This window comes from Tamandua tetradactyla, chromosome 1 (assembly GCF_023851605.1).
Source record: "Tamandua tetradactyla isolate mTamTet1 chromosome 1, mTamTet1.pri, whole genome shotgun sequence".
Classification (NCBI taxonomy): domain Eukaryota; kingdom Metazoa; phylum Chordata; class Mammalia; order Pilosa; family Myrmecophagidae; genus Tamandua; species Tamandua tetradactyla.
The window spans coordinates 14,483,651-14,505,300 of record NC_135327.1 but is presented as its reverse complement, the minus strand read 5'-3'; the positions used below and the strand labels follow the sequence as shown (position 1 = coordinate 14,505,300).

Here is a 21,650-nt window from a genome sequence, read left to right as displayed (position 1 = left end):
TGAGTCTTAGAGGTGATTTCAGAGGTAGAAAAAAAATCAAAGATTTTCTTGCCCCGCTTTAGTCTTAATGAAATTGTCCATTGCTTGAAGCAGTAGTTCACTATCTGAAGACTTTTTGTCCAGTTACTTACATTTAACAGGTATGCCATGTAATTTGGCAAAACCACCATGTGTGTCTGCAGGTCTCTGAGTGCCTCTTCCCCTCCCCAGCTTCAGTGACATAGACTTATAATGTATCTTAGCCTTTGTGTTACCCTAAATAGCAATGTGAATTTATTGTATCTGAGCCTTGGTTTAAGGATAAATAGTTTTAAATAGATTTCTCATATTTTTAATTTAATATTGATGGGTTTGGAGTGGACTGGTCTTAATGGTAGATGCCGCAGAGATTTTTTCTGGAAACTCCATATAAGCAGATGACACTGAGCTCTTCTAGGTGGTGGAATTCCAAATGGGCAAGAAGTGCTGCAGAAAGAGCTGTTGTAGCTAAAGACACAGGCAGCAAAGTAGCAGAAGGGATTTGAATGTTGGTTGAAAGATAATGGCAGCAAGGGGCCAGGATGGCAGCTTAGTGAGGTGTGGGATGTAGTTTGTCCTCCAGAGCAGCTAATAGATAGCCAGAAATAGTATAGAACAACTGCTGGGGCCACATCAGTGACTGGACACACAGCGTACCCCAGTCTGGACCAGCTAGACCAGCTGTGAGCCCCCCCAAAACTGTGAGTTTCTCAAGCTGTGGCGGCTGGTGCCCCCCCCCCCCCCAGGCTGCTTCCCAGAGGGGAAAGTAAAGAGAGTTTAACAGCAGCAGGGGCTGAGCACAACCAAACTCCAACTGTGGAATTAATTAATAAATTCTGACTACTAAAAATAGGTCCCCAGTTCAGCCGAACCTTGAGTAAAAGCAGAGGTCACTGGTTTTTGCCCCAGTGCAGAGGGGCCAGGGCTGATAGAAAAAGAAAAAAAAAACAAAACCAGAGGGTTTTTGAAGCTGAAAAGGTCTGGACCTTGAAGGAAAGGAGGGGGCACCTGGAGATACACAGAGCAACATACCAACTTAAGCTCTTGATTGGCAAACCCAAGGAATGGGGGTCCTGCTCTGAAAAGGACTTTTCTCTTTTGATTTGGTGGCTGTGTTTCTACGGCTTGACTGCATTTTGGATACAGCTGCAAGGCTTCTCAGGCTTCACTGACCTAGGCATAGGCAGAATTAAGCTTGAGTGTTTGTCTGGAGGCTGTGCCTTCCCCAGGAGAGGGGTGGGGCCCAACTCACCTGAAATCCCTCCCTCAAGGAGTTCAGACCCCAGGGTCTGGAAAAGTGAAGCAATTAAAACCAGAGTACAACCTCTCCTCTGTCTCCACCATGCCGCCAACAGGGAGTCTGCTGAAGTTAAAGGTACTGCATCGCCTTATGTTGGTGAGACCTGCACGCAGATGAACACCACATACTGGGCAGGATAGGAAAAACGGAAAGCCCAGAGGCTCCATAGGAAAACCTTATAATCTGCTGCGTCTCACCCTCAGGGAAAACTGATGCAGGTGACTCTTTCCTCCTGACAGGAGGCCAGTTTGGTCTGGAAAAATCTGGCTGGGGTCTATAATACCTAAGTAGACCCTCCTAAGGGGGGGAAAAGGCACCATACAGGCAGGGCAAGAAACAAGAAAACAAGAACTGAAAAATTCTGATCTGTTAAACAAAACCTAAGCTAGAGGTCCAGAATAAGCTGAACTGAATGTCAAAGAACAGATAGACAACAAAGTCATCCAGCAAGAAAATCCTAGATAAAAGAAGTGAAAGCAATCTCCAGAATAAACTAATTAAGGTAATTAAATGTCTAGACACCAGCAAAAAATAATGAATCATACTTTGAAAACTGAAGATATGGCCCAGTCAAAGGAACAAACCAACAATTCAAATGAGATACAAGAGTTGAAACAATTAATTCAGAATGTTCAAACAAACATGGAAAACCATCAAAAATCAAATCACTGAATTGAGGGAGAATATAAAGAAGGCAAGGGATGAACAAAAAGAAGAAATCGAAAGTCTGAAAAAACAAATCACAGAACTTATGGAAATGAAAGGCATAGCACAAGAGATGAAAAAAATAATGGAAACCTACAATGTCAGATTTCAAGAGGCAGAAGATAGGATTAGTGAACTGGAGGACAGACATCTGAAATCCAGCAAGCAAAAGAAAATATAGAGAAAAGAATGGAAAAATATGAGCAGGGACTCAGGGAATTGAATGACAACATGAAGCACGTGAATATATGTGTTGTGGGTGTCCCAGAAGGAGGAGAGAAGGGAAAAGGAGGAGAAAAACTAATGGAAGAAATTATCACTGAAAATTTCCCAACTCTTATGAAAGACTTAAAATTACAGATCCAAGAAGCACAGCATACCCCAAACAGAATAGATCCAAATAGATATACTCCAAGACACTAATCAGAATGTCAGATGTCAAAGAGAAAGAGAGAATCTTGAAAGCAGCAAGAGAAAAGCAATCCATCACATACAAGGGAAACCCATTAAGACTATGTGTAGATTCCTCAGCAGAAACCATGGGGGTGAGAAAACAGTGGGAAGATATATTTAAATTACTAAAAGAGAAAACTGCCAACCAAGAATTCTATATCCAGCAAAATTGTCCTTCAGAAATGGGGGAGAAATTAAAACATTTTCAGACAAAAAAAAAATCACTGAGAGAATTTGTGACCGAGAGACTGGCTCAGCAAGAAATACTAAAGGGAGCACTAGAGACGGATAGGAAAAGACAAGAAAGAGAGGTGGGGAGAAGAGTGTAGAAATGAAGACTATCAGTAAAGGTAAAAAGAAGGAAAATTAGGTATGACATATAAAATCCAAAAGGCAAAATGGCAGAAGAAAGTACTGCCTGTATAGTAATAACACTAAATGTTAATGGTTAAACTCCCCAATCAAAAGACATAGACTGGCAGAATGGATTAAAAAACAGGACCCATCTATATACTGAATACAGGAAACACATCTTAGACCCAAAGATAAACATAGGTTGAAAGTGAAAGGTTGGGAAAAGATATTTCATGCAAATAACAATCAGAAAAGAGCAGGAGTAGCTATACTAATATCCAACAAATTAGACTTCAAATGTAAAACAGTTAAAAGAGACAAAGGTGGATACTATGTAGTAATCAAAGGAACAATTCAGCATGAAGACGTAACAGTCATACATATTTATGCACCAAACCATAATGCTCCAAAATACATGTGGCAAACACTGAAAACACTGAGAAGAGAAATAGACACATCTACCATAATAGTTGGAGACTTTAATTTCCCGTTCTCATCAATGAACAGAATATCTAGACAGAGGATCAATAAAGAGAAAATTTGAATAATACAATAAATGAACTAGACTTAACAGACATTTATAGAAAATTACACCCCACAACAGCAGGATATACCTTTTTCTCAAGTGGTCATGGATCATTCTCAAGGATGGACCATATGCTGGGTCACTAAACAAGCCTCAATAAATTTAAAAAGATTGAAATCATGCCAAACAACTTCTCAGATCATAAAGGAATGAAGTTGGAAATCAATAATAGGCAGAGTGCCAGAAAATTCACAAATATATGGAGGTTCAACACCACACTCTTAAACAGCCAGTGGGTCAAGGAAGAAACTAGAAGAGGAATCAGTAAATATCTCGAGGCAAATGAAAATGAAAACACGACATATCAAAATTTATGGGATGCGACAAAGGCAGTGCAAAGAGGGAAATTTATTGCCCTAAGTGCCTGTATCAGAAGAAAGAGCAAAAATAGAGGAATTAACTGTCCACTTGGAAGAATTAGAGAAAGAACAGCAAACTAACCCCAAAGCAAGCAAAAGGAAAGAAATAGTGAAGATTAGAGCAGAAATAAATGAAACTGAGACATGAAAACAATCAAGAAAATCAGCAAAACCAGAAGTTGGTTCTATGAGAAAATCACTAAGATTGATGGACCCTTAGCGAGGTTGGCAAAAGGAAGAAGAGAGAGGATGCAAATAAATAAAATCAATAATGGAAGAGGAGACATAAGCACTGACCCCACAGAAACAAAGGAGGTAGTGAGAGGATACTATGAACAACTTTATGCTAATAAACTTGACAATGTAGATGAAATGAACAACTTCCTAGAAAGCATGAACAGCCAACATTGACCTGAGAAGGAATAGATGACCTCAACAAACCAATCACAAGTAAAGAAATTGAATCAGTCATGAAGAAGCTCCCCAAAAAGAAAAGTCCAGGACCAGATGGCTTCACATGTGAATTCTACCAAACATTCCAGAAAGAATTAGTACCAATCCTGCTCAAACTCCTCAAAAAAATTGAAGAGGAGGGAAAGCTACCTAACTCATTCTATGAAGCCAACATCACCCTCATATCAAAGCCAGACAAAGATATTACAAAAAAGAGAATTACAGACCAATCTCTCTTATGAATATAGATGCAAAAATCCTCAACAAAATTCTTGCAAATCAAATCCAGCAGCATATTAAAAGAATTAAACACCATGACCAAATAGGACTCATCCCAGGTATGCAATAATATAAGAAAATCAATTAATGTAATACACCATATCAACAAATCAAAGCAGAAAAACCACATGATCATCTCGATTGACGCAGAAAAGGTATTTGACTAAATTCAACATCCTTTCCTGTTGAAAACACTTCAAAGGATAGGAATAGAAGGGAAATTCCTCAACATGATAAAGGGAATATATGAAAAACCCACAGCTAACATCATCCTCAATGGGGAAAAACTGAAAACTTTCCCCCTAATATCAGGAACAAGGCAAGGATGTCCACTGTCAACATTGTTATTCAACATTGTGTTGGAAGTTCTAGCCAGAGCAATTAGACAAGAAAAAGAAATAAAAGACATCCAGATTGAAAAGGAAGAAGTAAAACTCTCGCTGTTCACAGATGCTATGATACTATATGTCAAAACCCCCCTGAAATCCATAGCAAACTTACTAGAGCTAATGAATGAGTACAGCAAAGTTGCAGGTTACAAGATCAACACTCAAAAATCTGTAGTGTTTCTATACACTAGTAATGAACAATCTGAGGGGGAAGTCATGAAAAAAATTCCATTTATAATTGCAACCAAAAGAATAAAATATTTAGGAATAAATTTAACTAAAGAGACAAAAGACCTATACAGAGAAAACTATAAGCAATTGTTAAAAGAAATCACAGAAGACCTAAATAAATGGAGGGGCACACTGTGTTCATGGATTGGAAGAGTAAATATAGTTAAGATGTCAATTCTGCCTAAATTGATTTACAGATTCAATGCAGTATTCTGAGGTGGTGACTAGGAAAGTGATCTGGAAGTTGTGTTTACTGCCTCTGTAAAGGTGAGAGTTAGATTCCAGGCCCAACTTTGTATGGCTTGGATGCAAGTGTTCTCAGTTCTCTGGGTCTTAGTTTACTCATCTGTAAATTAGGGGGTTGGACTAAAATTCTTTGTTTGAGTCTGAGTTTTATCATACTTACTCTCTGAATATTATTTGGTACTATCATTAGAAAATACACTAAGCTATGTATAAAATATAGTCCAGTGTGGCATAAAGTGGTTAATCATGTAGGCACAGAACAGATGGATTCTGCCTGGTTACGGTCATTCTCGTGGCTCAAGGAACTCTGAGAATTTGTATACATTGTATACATTCACTAATAGTAAATTATGATTCATTGGTAATTCATTGGGTTAGCTCTCCTTTCCCACTGAGTTATGATGCGTTCCTTGATCTTCATTCTGATGTGGATGCCTGTCCCACAGTTCCATTGTTCCCTATGCATACTTCAGGTACAGTACCAACCAGAAAGTTCACTAATCCTCCATTTACCTGTTTATGTTGCTTTTTACAAGATTGAAAGCTCATTGAGGACAAGAATACGTCTTTTGTTTTAACCTTATACTCCATCATTGAGCCTATGTAAGTGCTTAGTAAGAATGCATTGTAAGCCCAAAAAGAACAGTTCCCTATTCTCTTGTCTCTCCATCGTGTTTGCAGGGGTTTATATACTTACTGAGGGGTTATTTATGAATAATATGGGATTTGTCTTAATTTTTTAATGTAGTAACCTTGGAAAATTTTAGAAAAGATTTAGTTCTATTTGAAATTAGATTAGCTTTACAGAGAAAGATTTTGTTTTGTTCTCATCTGCCTTTGTTTACGGCTGGTATTTATACAACTTTAAAACTTAGGGTGCATGGGTTGTCCAGTGGTAGACTGCTTGCGTTCTATGCTGGAGACTCAGCTTTGATTTCCAGACCATGACCCTCTCCCCCCATCCAAGGGAAAAACAAACTAAACAACAGAGTGGATAAAATAAATTATTTTCTAATTTAAAAATGTGGGAAATTATCATTATAAAAAGATAGTGTTGATTGAAATATATTATAGAAATATAGTGTTCATTAAAATTGGTTTAAGGCTAAGATGCTGAATGCTAGAATCACAGAAGTCCAGAGTCCAGTCAGAGGGACCTTTTGACGGAAGTGTGACACATAATTCAGGCTCTATTGGGACACTACCAATGCATGGGAAACTTTTTTTGTTCTTGTTCACTTTAATGGATATATATGTGTTAATATGTATGGAGCAGAATTTGTTTCTTATTGATTTAGCTCCTTGGGTTAAATACCAGGGAAAATGTGACTCTTAGGTATTGAGGTATTAGGAGCAAGCTTTGATCCTAGGGTTCTACCCTTGAGGACCTAGCTCATGATTTAATAAAGCAGGTAGAGATTTATAATGTATGTGTTGTGTGCTCATAGAGGTCTGATATGCTGCTGAGGAAGCCCAGAGGTTTTATTGAAGTATTTGGAGGACTCCCAGAGGCAGTAACATTTAAGCTATGGCTTAAGAATGAAAAAGATTTCTTGACCTGGAATGAAGGAGTAAGAAATGTAATGTTCTGCCATTTGTGGTAGCACTGCATGCATCTACTCCATTCCAAGGCGTTCACTGAAATAATTGAAGGTGACTCCCCACATCTTCTGTGATTTCCTCATCTTTTTTTTTTTTTTAAGAATAAGGTTTCCAGACCCCCTGTCCTACCCTTCTCATGCATTCTTGAGTTTGTGTCAAGGTGCATCCCTCTTTTAGAATGCATTGTCTAATTCAGTGCTGTAGGACTGTGTCTGCATTGGATGTTATGCTTTTAGTAGTGCATCCTCAATATGTATTAGCTTTAAATTTTTTTAAGGTTGGTTATCCTGTTAACTGATTAAATTTGGAATTTACTAAAACTCTCAGCTTTTTTCTGAATGAACTCTTTTTGAGTCACCTTTTCCCTGGCAGTTACCATGTATTTTTGCAGTTTTGAATATAACATCACTCTTTGTGTTCAACCAGTTATGGATCTACCTATCTGTATCATTCCTCCACGTTTCTCTGTCTGCCCATTTAAATCACTTTGTGAAAGATCTTGTTGATATAGAGATACCCTCTATGTAATGTAAACCCTTAACCTTACCAGCAGTAACAATATCAAAGAACGACACCATAAAATGTTCTGTGTGGTCTCTTAGCTCCTAGTGATTTTTTTCCCCCAAAGTGTGTATACCATATCATTATGCATGTTTGCTTCAGATTGTTTTTTTTAAAAGCATTTTTTATTGTAAAATATAACATGTATATAAAGCAAAGAAAGAAAACAATAATTTTCAAAGCATACTTCAATGAGTAGTTATATAACAGATTCCAGAGTTTGTCATGGGCTGCTATTCCACCATCTCAGATTTTTCCTTCTAGCTGTTCCTAATTACTGGAAGCTAGAAGAAATATAAATATAGTGATTCAGCAGTCATACTTATTTGCCAAATCCAATTCTCTGTTTTATCTCCTCCTCCTTTGATCCTTCTCCCAATCTGTAGGGGCCTATGGGCAATGCCTGTTCTGACTTCTTCATGTTGAGAAGGGATGTTGACAGTAAAGGATAGGGGGGATGTAATTAATTGATAATCTTGGAGAGGCTGGTCCTTCTGGGTTTCAGGATTTATCTGACCTAAGAACCTTCTGAGAATTATGAAACCTTTATATTGTCTCAGTTCAAGCCCTAGGTATTCTCAAGAGTCAACAGGAGTGATGTTGGTTGGGGTTTAGCAAACCATGACAATCAGCACCCTCCAACTGAAGCTTGCATTAGAACACGTCAAGACTGGCCTCTTAATAAAAATAAATAATAGGGGGAACAAATGTTAAAATAAATTTAGTTTGAAATGCTAGTGATCAGTGAAAGCGAGGGGTAAGGGGTATGGTAGGTATAATTTTTTTTTTTTCTGTTTTCGTGTATTTCTTTTTCTATTGTCTCTTTATTTCTTTTTCTGAATGGATGCAAATGTTCTAAGAAATGATGAATATGCAACTAAGTGATGATATTGTGAATTACTGATTATCTATATTAATTTTTATTTCATTTGCTAATTTTTAAATTAATAAATAAATTTAAAAAAACAAAAGAATAGCCCCTTTATTTTATTACACCTCTTCCCCTGCCCCCCATCTTGTCCTGGAAGGAGTTGTTGATCGCATGGTGCCAGGACCAGACTCATGCCCCGGAGCCATGCCCCAAACAGCCAGGGAAATTGTTACCCTTGAATGTAATGACAGATGCAGGGGGGAGGGGAATTTCTTTCCTTGTGGAGTTGGGCCTACAGAGAGAGAGAGAGAGAGAGAAAGTTCTGTAGTTATATATGTTTTTTCCTTCAGACCCTCAAGGGACTCCACCATACCTCCCAGTTGTCAGCCCACCACAATCTGAGATGTATCCTGGCATTGCACCAAGATATGCAGAATTGTAAGGTCTCATTCCTGCTCTGGATCCCAGGAATCTGGGTTGTTCAAAGGAGCTATCCAGACATGTTGATTTAGATTTTGTAACAGAAAATCTATGTTCTAGACATAATAAACCTCTCTTCCTTTGGTTCCATACAGTAGGAGAAGGTCTAGAGTACGTACACTAATACACTATCATCTCTTATTCTGTATTCTGATTTATCTTAGACCCAGCCAGATTGGCTTCGTTTTTTACTCTAATTGAGGTCTGAGCTCTCCTTTGGTTGCTTTAACTGTTACTACATATAGCTATGCTAAACATCAGGGCTGCATTCCTCCATCTCTGGGTCCCAGGTGTCCAGAGTTACTCAGAGTTCCAGGGAAATACCTGCTGATATACATATAGCTCAGTGTCTCAGCATCCAGAAATACATTTATAACTTCAGACTAACTGTGGCTGCTATAAGGGTTTACAATCTAGGCTCCAATTTTCTTGTAAGTATTTTCTGAAAGAGACCTTGGTATATTTGTTATTTTGTTTCTGGCCTATTTTGCACAACACATTGTCCCTAAGGTTTATTCAGTTCATTGTGTGCCTCTCAACATCCTTCCTTTTTGTAACCACACCATATTCCATCATATAAATGTATCACAATTCGCCATTCTGTTTCTCAGTCATTATACCCTTCTGCTCCTATCATGGATAATGTCCAAAATAAATAAACCATGTCTTCCAATGTCCTCACTTGGTTGTACAATCAATAGCACTCTTAATTTTAGACAATTTTGATTGGCCCATTAAACAAAGAACCGACAAACACAGTGTCACCACCTATCAAATTAAAGCAGCCCCTTAACACTTGACTCTCCTCCCCTGGTTAGCTGTCCCTGGTAGTAGTGTGGTAGTGTTGTTGTCTTCCTGTTAACTATTGGCCATAGCATATATTTTTAGTTTACCCCATACCCCTCTACTATTGACTCTGGCCTCAGTCGAACCATTGAAATTGTTCATGTGAGAACGTATTTATAATTGTAGATTTAATCAGTGGGATCTTTGGCCATATACATCCTTTTCCAGTCATATTCACAGTATGGCGAAGTTACTTATATCCCCGCTAAATTAGTTAGCATCACTTCTATCCATTCCTTTGCATTTAGGTTCAACCTCTTAGAGTAGCCTTTCCCCTATCTCTCGCTTTTGTGTACCTCTGTCTACTGTATTCTACAGTGTAACCTCTGAAATTACCTTTACCAGAGTCGTAATAGTGGAACCGTGTAGTATCTGTCCTTCTGTGTGTGACTTATTTCACTCAGCATTATGTCCTCATCCTTCATCCACGTTGTCATATGGTTCAGGACCTCATTTCATCTTACTGCTGTATATATTCCATCGTATACATATACCATATTTTGTTTATCCAGTTGTCTATTGATGGGCATTTAGTTTGTTTCCATTTTTTGGCAACTGTGAATAGTGCTGCTCTGGACATTAGTGTGCACATGTCAGTTTGTGTCACTGTTTTCAGCTCTTCTGGGTATATTCTTAGTATTGATATTGCCAAGTCATAGGGCAACTCAGTATTTAGTTTTCTAAGTAATCGCCAAACTGTCTTCCACAGCTGCTGTACCAGCTTTCCACAGTGGCGGAACCAGCAGTAAGTGTTCCGATTTCTCCACATCCTCTCCAACATTTGTAGTTCTTTTGCTTTAATGGCAGCCATTCTTATAGGTGTGAGATGATATCTCATTGTCATTTTGATTTGCATTTTCTTCATAGCTAATGAAAATGAACATCTCTTCATGTGCTTTTAGCCATCTGTTTCTGTTCTTCAGAAAAGTGTCTCTTCATATCCTCTGCCCATTTTATAATTGGATTGGTTATTCTTTGGTTGTTGTGATGTATAATTTCTTTATGAACACAGGTTATCAAGCCTTTATCCGATATGTGGTTTCCAAATATTTTCTCATTGAGTTGGCTGCCTCTTTACCTTTTTGACCAAGTTCTTTGAGGCAGAGAAGCTCTTGATCTTAAGGAGTTCCCATTTGTCTGTTCCCATTTGTCTAGATCTTGAAGATGTTTCCCTGCATTTTCTTCTAGACATTTTCTGGTACTGGCTCCTATATTTAGGTCTTTAATCGATTTTGAATTAACTTTTATATAGAGTGTAAGATAGGGAACCTCTTTCATTCTTTTGGTTATTGATAGCCAATTCTCCCATGCTTATTTATTGAAAAGACTGTCCTGTCCCAGTTCAGTGGATTTGGGGACCTTATTGAAGATCAGTTGTTCATAGATTTGGTGGTTTGTCTCCATACTTGAGATTCAGTTTCATTGGTCCATTCTTCTGTCTTTGTGCCAATACATGCTTTGACTATTGTGGCTTTATAGTAAGCTTTAAAGTTAGGAAGTGATTGTCCTCTCGCTTCACTCTTCTTTTTTAGGAAATCTGTAGGTATTTGAGGTCTCTTTCCCTTCCACATCAATTTGGTAACTAGTTTTTCTAAGTCTTCAAAGTACGTTGTTGCGATTTTGATTGGTATTGCATTGACTCTGTAGATCAGTTTGGGTAGAGTTGACATCTTAATGACATTCAGCCTTCCTATCCATGAGCATGAAATGTCTTTCCATTTATTTAGGTCATTTTTTATTTCTTTTAGCAATGTTTTGTAATTTTCTGAGTGTAAGTTCTTGACATCCCTGTTTAGGCTTATTCCTGGATACTTGATTCTTTTGACTGCTATTTTGAATGAATTTTTTTCCTTAATTGTCTGCTCAGATAGGTCATTGCTTGTTATAGAAACATTACTGGTTTTTATACATTAATCTTGTATCCTGCCACTTTGGTGAATTTATTAACTTGCTTCAGTTTTTTTTTAATGGAAGTTTTTTTCTTTTGTTCTTTTTTTTTGACATGAGCCGGCTCCAGGAATCGAACCCGGTTTTCCCGCTTGTCTGATGAGAATTCTACCATGGAGCTATCCTTGCCCCAGTCTTTAGATTGCTTTTAAGAAATAAAATACTATAATGCAGTTGAACTTTCCTCTGTACCCCTCCCTAATCCCATTTTTTTCACTCTCTTTGGAAGCAATCACTATCTTAAATTTGGTGATAAATTATTCTTGTGCATTTAAAATTTTTTACTATTTATGTATGCATCTATTGATTTTTTTAAATTACAAAATGTGCTCAAGTGACCATACCTTAAATACCTCCTTGTGTATATGTGTGAGAATTTCTCTAACGTGTATGTAATTAGGAGTGGAATTGCTGGAATAATTGTATAATATATGCATGTTCAGTATTATTGTGTATCATCAGATAGCTCTATACTCATTTACAACTCCCATCAGCAAGTATTAACAGTTCCTGTTGCTCCACATCCTCACCAATACTTGGTATTGCTGTATTGTCTTTTTTTTTTTCATTTTTGCCAATTTGATGGTGTTTGATGATTTAATGTGCATTTCCCTGATGGCTAATCAAGTGCAGCCCCTTTTTATATGCTTATGGGCTATTCAGTATTTTTTCTTTTGTGATAATTTGTTTATATCCTTTGTTAAAAGTTTTTTAAGTAAAAACAACCTGTTGTGTATATTTAGGTCTTTACAGTTTGCAGTCATTAAGAGAAATTGTATTCTAGGCTCTGTTTTCATTCGAAAGTATGGTGTCTTATCTTTTTAAAATTTTATCCTTTTGTCACACTAAAAAATTCTGTGAGGTGGCAGGGCAAGGGCAGAGCAATTTTAGAAATGTGGCACTGGTAAATCAAATGACTTATCTGAGGTCACATGATTCTGAAGTGATTCACTAGAACACACATTTTTCTGATTATTGGTTCATTGCCTTTTGCATTGTACTGTGATCAGTAAGCTCTACTGTTGTTGCGTTGATGTCTCATATTCCCTCCATCCCCTAACAGAATGATGTTAAGGTTCTACTAACTCAGTAAGCACTTCCTGAATGAATGAAGAATGGTGATGGTTCTGGTGTAGCTGGCAAAACTTTCTCATAATAAGTCTGTTAAAATAAAGATCGTTTACCTTTCAATGATTTTACAAGTGTCTGCCTCTGTTAGCTTTGATAAATAAAAGAAACTGAATCAACATTCAACTTTTTGATGTAGCTGCAGAATTAATAAGAGAAGATGTCAGAGTAAATCATGAGTGTAAAAGTATAGTTTGTGGCTCTCAAAAAGAAATATGCATACTCTTTGGAGGAGAGACAGATACATATATACCGGCTTTAAGAAGGAGTAAGAATTTTTTGGTAGGAAAAATTGATTGGGTAGAGTCTTCATGACTAGTGATTGAAATCATTAGTCACATCCATTTTGTTTCAGCCAAAAGATTACAGATTATAAATGAGATTTGGTGATTTTGATTTTTATTACATTGATATTTTTCCCTTCATTGTGAACATTGATAAAAAAATATATTCTCCAGTAATTACTATGGTCTCAGTACCTGGAATGTTTTTTTACTGGGAATTAAGTAAATGGAGATTGTTTATTTTTTGCAGTGCACTTTGCTTTGGGATTTTGAGGAGTTCTTCCCACCTATTTTTTTCTTCCAGAAGAAAAGGTAGTAGATTGCCATGATTTTTTTTTAAGCTTTAACTCTTAAAAATTTTGAAAAGACATAATTATACAATAATATTTGGTATGTTCACTAAGAGATTTCTCAGAAATATGGTGATGATAATCTGTTACATTGGTATAGTACTTATATAGGGCTCTTTATTAAGACATTTCGTTAAATCCTCACAACAACCTTTTGAGATAGATGGAATTTTCTGTCTAATTACTTTGATTCCTAACTATGAACTTTGGCTGATGGTAGTTTCAGCATTAGAGATTGTGAGCTTTTCCAGTTCTAGTGCCTTAAGCAAATTTGCAAGGGGGAGCCCTGATGTTAACTTTGGCAGGTTTCATGCTTGCAAATATTGATTGAGCCAGAAGTCCTAGTTGTAAAATGTCACCAGTGAATGTGCAGCCAGCAAAGCCAAGGGAAAACTCATTACTGCAGCTCATCTGTAACTTCTGGGTCAGGCCATTCACTACCATCTGGTAAAAATGAATGTTTGAAAACGCCCTTTTATTCTGACAAAAGGTAATCAGGAGAGTTAACAGCAGATGATTTCTGAGCATTTCATATTGGCTAGATCAATCCTTTCACAAACTTGGGTTTTTGACACTCCATGTGTCTAATTATCTCACGAGGTATCAGAAAGCTTTAAAATTATGAAATCCCCAAATGTGATGGGAAGGAATTTAATTATATCACCTTTTCTCTTCTGTGCTGCATCTTCCTTCTCTCCGTATTGAAGATGTTTATTCTGGGAAAAAAAAAAAGGTAATGTGAGAGGAATAAATAAATAGGACTGCTGTTTTGAAATAATCTAATTTTTTTTTTTAATTTAAGAGTGAGATTTAGACTGTTTATATGGCTTCAAGGAAACAGATTAGGGAACAGGAAGGGAATTATATGTTGAAAGATATCTGCTCAATTAAAAAAACAAAAACAAAAACTCTTGAGTGATCCAAAGAGGAGAGGGCACAATTTATGGGAAGAAAGTGAGTTTCTGGTCACTGGAGGTGTTAAGAGAGTCCCAGCCAAATGTATCAATGAGAGATAGGGAGTTACATGTGTTGTCTTCTATGTGCCAAACTGTACTTGGCCCTTTAGAAACATTAGCCTTCGCAGGCGTATATCTATAAGTACATATTGCATATATACATAAATGTCTGTGTGACAGTGGCTATTGTTTATATAATGAGAAAACTCAAGCCTAGAAAAGATGTTACTTTCCAAGTAACTGTTAATAAGTAGAGGGGTCAGGATTTGAATTTAGGAAAATCTGACTCCCAAATTCATTCTCTACAGAAGATACCACTGTTATAATAAGGTTAGCAATCATTGGCTGCTACAATAAAGGCTGCAGCCTTATCCCTGATGACCTCTAGTTGCCTAAAATAGGGACTAGTATGTGTTCTGATATTTTATAGTAGCTCTGTTTATTTGCTGATTATTTCTTTACTATACTCTTATTCTTTTCTTTCCTATCGGTATTGAATTAGTATTGAGAAGAAGAAAAAGCCTTGTATTAGAAACCTTGTATTCCTGCCCAGTTTATAATCCAGCTGTGTGACTACAGGCAAATTGCTTAAACCCACTGGGCTCAAATTCCCTTATTCTATAAAGAGAAGAATAAACTAGATTATCTCCTTCTTCCAGCTCATATTTCTGAGTCTTTCTCATTGTTTGATATTTAGGAAACAGCATTTCATGTTCTACTTGGAAGGCCCTTTTCTGAAATTTTCTGAGCTCCTTAATTCTAATTCCTGGCTTATTATAAGACTAGAGAAGTTTCCTTTGACTTTTTTCATTTTTAAAATAGAAGTGAACATATTTTTTTCCTCCATTAATGTAAAAGTACCTTTTATGAATTACCCTTTCTTTTAGCCAGGTAATTTGGAATGTTGAGCTATATTTAGATATCCCCCACCCCATTTACATTTTACACATGTACTCTTCCCATTAATAACTGCACTGTGTGTTTTTATAATTTATCATAATGATACCATTATTGCTTATTATAGAAGTCTCTTTTCTCCCCCCACCCCCAAGTCTAATTGAGGTCGAGATAGACCATAAATGTGATAATATAAATTGTATGCTCAAAGGAAATGGAGTTCGTTTCATAGTGGAGTTTTAATTTAGGATTCATTCTGGCGATGTAGCCTCTTCCTATGGTACATTACTTAGAGCCCAATATAACTGCGTGTTCCCACAGCCCCTCATTATAGCTACAGCTTCTCACTGCTTTTTAATTAAAAAGGGGGGTGGGGAGAGAAATGAAACCCAGAGCTTAGGTTGGATATTGTCTGGGTATGCAGAAAGTATCCGAGGCAGATTGTTTATTTAATTTTTTAACTCTTTCAAAGCTTTCACAGAGCTGTCTTGATTTCTATTTCCAGGGGAATGCATGAATGGATGATATATGTATGTATGTGTACACAGACATATACATACATACGGTAGGCTTCAAGATTATTGGAAAGTAAAGGCTTGATGTATGTAATCTTGAAACCTACTATAAGCTTTGAGCAAGTGGAAATCCTTTATGTATTCTAGAAAGGCTACCAATTGTGTGGTTTTATGGTGGCAAATACTTAGCATTTATATACTCACCACCTATTGTGAGTAAGGCAGGTAATGTAGAAGATTGTAAAAATCTTTAAAAGCTTATGTTCTGGTACATCAGAAGTTAAGAGTTAATCATTTTTTCCTCTAATCCTGTGGGCAGCAGAAGCAGAGAAATGGCTTTATTAAGAACAGTTTCTTTTGTCATTTCTTCATCTTGAGGAATTCCAAACACCTTTCAGACACCAAAACAAATTAATCTCCAAAGGTGGTTGGTAAGAATGGCTTAAGTCTTTTGGGATTGATAGTGTAAAACACAAGAAGAACTCGGGCTGGAGCTTTTGACCTCTCTGACAGACTGTGAGTCTTATATTCCCTTTCTGGGTCAAAAGCATTTGGCTTTTCTGTAGTGAAATGATTTTGACAGCTCTGAGCTTCTTCCTCTCTTGCATATTCTTGCTTTGTTTTTTGTTTTGCTTTTTTTTTTCTTTAATAACTGATCACACTCTGGGGTGAAAATATTGCGTAAATATAATCTAGAAACTGTTTATTTCTGGGTCAGTGTTGAGTTAGCTTTACAGTTTTTAGTGTGGGCCCTTCACAAACAATCAGGATTTCATTTTTTTTGAGTCCATAGTTTATTCAGTGTTGCTGGAAAAACAATTCTCTTTTGGTTTTATCGGGAACCAGAACCCCTAAGATGGAAATTCCCCAGGCCTGTGCTATCCAGTATGGTAGCCACTAGCCCCACATGTGGCTCTTGAGCACTTGAAATGCTAGTCTGTTTTGAGATGTACTGAAAGTATAAAATACATACCAGATTCCAAAGACAATATAAAAAAAAAAAGGATGGCAAATATCACAGTAATTGTTATATTGATTACATGTTGAAATGTTAATATTTTGGGTGTATTGAATTAAATAAAATAGATTACTAAAATTAATTTCACCTGCTTTCTTTTTACTTCTCTTAATATGGCTACTATAAAATTTAAAATTACATCCCTGGCTTGCATTACAGTTCTCTCCTAGACTCTAAAGCCCCTTGAAAGCAAGGGAGTGTTTGTCTTTTTCATATTCAAGTTCCCAGTACTCAGCACGGTGCCTAATACATAATTGGCACTTAATAAATATTGTTGAAGAAATGAATCGTATCTTTTATTATTCAGAATGGCCAAATTTTAGAAATGAGTAGAACCTTCTGTTTGAGGTGTTAAGTTGTGAAGAAGAGACAGTTGAGGGTTGAGAAAAGAAGAGCAGAAGTTTTAAAAATTTTGTCCTGAGGGAAAAAAAATGCTGAAATAAAATGTATCAGGGCATTTGAAGGGCTTACCTATCTTTTGGAGAGAGGGATTGGAGCTGATATGTTGGTGAATGAGCCATATCAGAGTCTCCTAATAGGTTCTGCTGTATTCTATCACAGAGTTGTCATGAGAGTTGCTGAAGTTGAATACCTTGCAGGAGGAAAAGTAGGATTGGAAAAACAGTTGGTGAACTTAAAGGTTGCTCTTTTAAGAATGTTGTGTTTAGACCTATTTCATACAGGTTAACAAACTATCATTTCAAGAATTCATACAGGCCCTGTCTAACCCTGTGTCTCCATGTAGACATTATACTATTGTAAGCCTGGAGCTGCCACTGATTACTTGAGGAACCTTCAAATCTTGAATGCTTTAATAATTATTTATTGAGTGAATGATTTAACAAATACTGTTTTAAAAGTAGTCAAAGTCTCGTATGTATTACTTACATTTATGGATGTGGCTTCTTGCCTGAAAATCCCTCAGATCTATCACAGTTAGGGTCCTAGAATCATGGTAGATTAGCAACCTTTCAAAAAATCAGGTTCAATTTACAGGAGGGGCCAATGTTGTCTTTGCAAGAATTTATTACAGGATTTTAGGCCTCTTGTCTCCCTGATTATAGAACTGCTAACTACTTCTCCCCATAGATATGGTGAAGATTAAAGGAGGTGCTTTAAATTCTGTAAAAGGAAAGTGCTAATTCAGTGGAAAGTGTTAGAGGTAAACATGAAGCTCCTCCCCTGACTGTGAAAGGTTTATTTCAAAGAAATGTGTTCAAAAGAGACATTTGCCAGTGTTATTTTCATTTTGCATTTCTTAACTGTGGCTGTGTTTAGCTTTCTTCTTTTAATTGTGGTCCACTCCCTTTTCTCTCTGCCCTCAGAGATAAACAATCCTGCAATCTCCTTTCTGTGGAGAACTATGGAGTTCATACTTTAACTTGGCTGCTGCAGCGGGCTCATGCTAATCAGAATCACAGCAGGACTTGGTTTATGAGCCTGAAAGAATTAGTGCTCTCAGGGGACTGAAGCTACTTACCTGCTGGGGAGCTACAGATTTCTAGTCTGAAGCCTGCCCTCCTTTAGGATTGAGCAACTTTCCCTTCTCCTTGCCACATGAAAACCATCACCTCCTTTTTCTTGTAGTCAGTGTTACTGGCTTGTTGATTTCTTCTTCTTTTTTTAATTATTGTTATTACTATTATTTTAAGGGTAGACCAGTATGATGGTGTAGATTTTTGCAATTTTTATACTTATGGAAATAGGATGTGATCATATGAAGTTATAATCTATCCCAGTGAGGCTGGAAACAGAGTGAAAAATAGCAGGTCGTGCCCCACAAGTCAAATTGTCTAATGCAGATTTTCTAAGCAATGTCATGTGCTTACACTTACTGACGCACCTGGTGTGTGAAAGCAGCAGGATACATGAATCTAGAAAGGAATAACTTTCCACAGTGGGAAAGTGGATTTAGTGACAGAGTGGGTTTAAGTCACAAGGTGAGATGTGTAACATGTACAAGAGAAGTTTGTCTGTTATTATTAAACAACTTAGCAGGTTGGCAGTGAACGTGACATTTTTTTCTGTTTGGTAGTAACATACCTCATTGAACCAAGCACACTGTTAGTGAGTGTAATTGTAACAGATAAAAAGAAACTCAGTGAAAAAACCTAACACAAATGTTTTATGTTGGGGAAGACGGAATCTTGTAGATTATACCTCTGAGTAATAATTTTATGTATTTGTTTAGAACTGTTACAGTTTAGAGTTCTTTCTTTAAAGCAGCTTTATAAAGTTCACAGGGAAAAGCTACATTTGCGGATAAGGAAAATAAGGCTTAGGATAAATGAGGAGCCTAAGTTGCACCAATAGTTAGCTGAGCTAAATGGAGACATTGGGCCATTTGACATCTGGTGCAGTGCTGTTCCTCAGCTTTGAAGCCCATTTCAGTAGTGCCCTGTTTTGTTCTAATTTTAATGGAAAGCAACTGTAAGAACTTATGTATTACAGTTAAAAGGCAAAGTGAGGTTCTAAATAGAGTATGGTGGAAAAGAGCCCCGGCCTTGGAGTCGTGAGGTACCATGTACCAGGTGTATTTTTAGCTGCTGCTGACTTTGTGACCTTGTGTAATACTTGACCCCTGGGCCTTACTTTACTCTTCTGTAAAGTAGGTACTTGGAGTGCATTAGACCCTTTGGAGTTACATATGTAACGTTCTCTGTTTGAACTACTTGTAAGTGACTGTGAAAAGGCTTTATAATCTTTCTTAGACATGACTTAAAATGAGCTAAGAGGTTGGTGTTGGGGGTTAAGTCCTCACAAGTAAATGAGCCTAAACCAGTGTCTCCATCTCAAGGTGGCTTTGCCTCCTGTAATTTCTATATGCACAGGGACTTCTGTGAGGTGGTAAAACTTTGCATATTAAAAAAATTCAGTTATAAAAAAAAGAAGCCAAACTACTTTCTAGGTGACTTTAGTGGTATATTTATGGTATCATTAAGGGTCTGAAAACCACTGAGAACTTTGCTGCATTTTGTGGGAAAAATTAATCCTGTGTTCCTTGGCTTTCTCAGCCCAACAGGGGCACAAAACGTCCCCGGGATGATGAAGAGGAGGAGCTGAAAATGCGTCGGAGACAAGCTGGAACTCGAGAACGTGGCCGCTATCGGGAAGAGGAGATGACTGTAGTTGAAGAAGCAGATGATGACAAAAAAAGGCTGCTTCAGATTATTGACAGAGAGGGTGAGGAGGAAGAGGAAGAGGTAATGTGGCAGCGAAGGGTAGTAGTTGAGCTGACTGACTCTGATACAGGATCTGTAGAGTCTGATTTTGGGCCAGATGCTTCTCTCACCTACCCAACTTCATTAGTAAAATGGGGTTAAGAATACTTATTACACAGTGTTGATGTGAAGGTTAAGTGGGATAATGGCGTTGAAAGCATTTTATGAAGTGTAAAAAAATCAATACTGGTGCATTTAAAAATTATTCTGTAGTGTGTGCTATGATCAGGGCCCAAGCACTGTAAAGTGGGAACGGAGAGGAAGGGGCTATTGGTGTTGAATGGGGAGGGTCTGGGAAGGCTTCCTACACTATTCCAAGGGCACATAGAAAACTTTTATGTTTTTTGAATTTGTGAATTGGCATTTGCTCTAGTCATTGAAAGAGAAGTAGAATATTATCAAACAATGGAAGAAGGGCTTTTTGGGCAGAGAAAATGTTATTAGTAAAACAGAAGTGGTGGGAAATTCAAGGGAGAACTATGGGATTAAGTATGACTGAAAAATAGTTTAGGGAAGGATGTGCCTTAGGGCCTTTATATTTGCTGTTCCTCAAGATGCCTTGAAGCTTTTACACTTATTCCTGCTTCTGGACCTTTTTACTTCTGTGCCCTTGGCTGGAATGCTGTTCCCCTAATGCTTTGCTTGATTGGTTCTTTTTATTCGAGTCTCAGCTCAGATGTTGCCTCTTCAAAGAGGTCTCCCTTTCTCTGAGGTGGTCCTTCAAGTCATTCTCTCTTTCTCTTACCACATTAGTCTGTAATTATCTTCATGGCACTAATTATGATCTGAAATTCTTGTTATTTCATTCATTTTTGACATCTCACCCCCACCCAAATTGTAAGTTCCCTGAAAACAGGGACTAGGTCTATCTTGTTTACAGCTTTGTCTCTAGCACTCAGGAAAGTGCCTAGCTCTTGTCCCAAAAGCTTAATAGAATATTTATTGAATGATGCATGAAGCTGAAAAAAATAGAGTTAAAATATCAGTGTTTAAAATTAAAATGACCTTACCTTTGTGTCTTTTTAAATCTTTCATGTTAATTTGTATGTTATTTCACTCTGGCATTTTGTTCAATATGAATTATGGAAATAGATTCTTAAGAACCAGCTGTTTTTTGGTTCCTTAAAAGACATGATACTGAGCTTGGATTTTTAATATGAGACTGTAGTATGAATTCAGAGAAGAAAAAAAAATTCGTATTCCAAAAAGATCTTTATTGTGTTATGACAATAGCTCTCTCCTCATTAAGTTTTGTACTCGTGCTAATATGGGGGCCTTCCCCTATGACACGTTGAAAATCTTTGGTAGGAGACAGTCCTGAATTTTTGAATTTCCTCTCTGAGGACAGCAGCTCTTCCAGGGCTTAGACAAACAGTACGCGTAGCCCCTTCCCCCTCCCTTCTTCCTCACCAGCTTCTGCTCAATCTGTTAGCCCTGCAGCAGCAGTTAATTGGCAGGTATAATTCCCGCATAGGGCAAAGCTTGTACTGGAAGATTAGGATAGAAGCTGTCATGGGTAAGTGGTTTCTAGCCTGGGAGACAGAAATGTAATGTGGGAGTAGCCCTTCTGTTAAGGGACAGAGAAAAAGAGACCGCTTTGT

The 21,650-nt window shown here is 37.3% G+C and overlaps 1 protein-coding gene across 3 annotated transcripts in view; it reads left to right on the top strand.

The window, feature by feature from the left end:
- The window catches only part of CTNNBL1 (catenin beta like 1), a 256,473-nt gene that overhangs the window by 32,501 nt on the left and 202,322 nt on the right, over positions 1–21,650 (top strand). For all 3 annotated transcript variants that reach the window (XM_077169106.1, XM_077169116.1, XM_077169098.1), the window contains one exon: positions 19,843–20,031. In XM_077169106.1, the coding sequence (XP_077025221.1) occupies positions 19,894–20,031 (138 nt within the window). In that variant the 5' untranslated portion in view covers positions 19,843–19,893. The remainder of the gene's footprint in view (positions 1–19,842; positions 20,032–21,650) is intronic.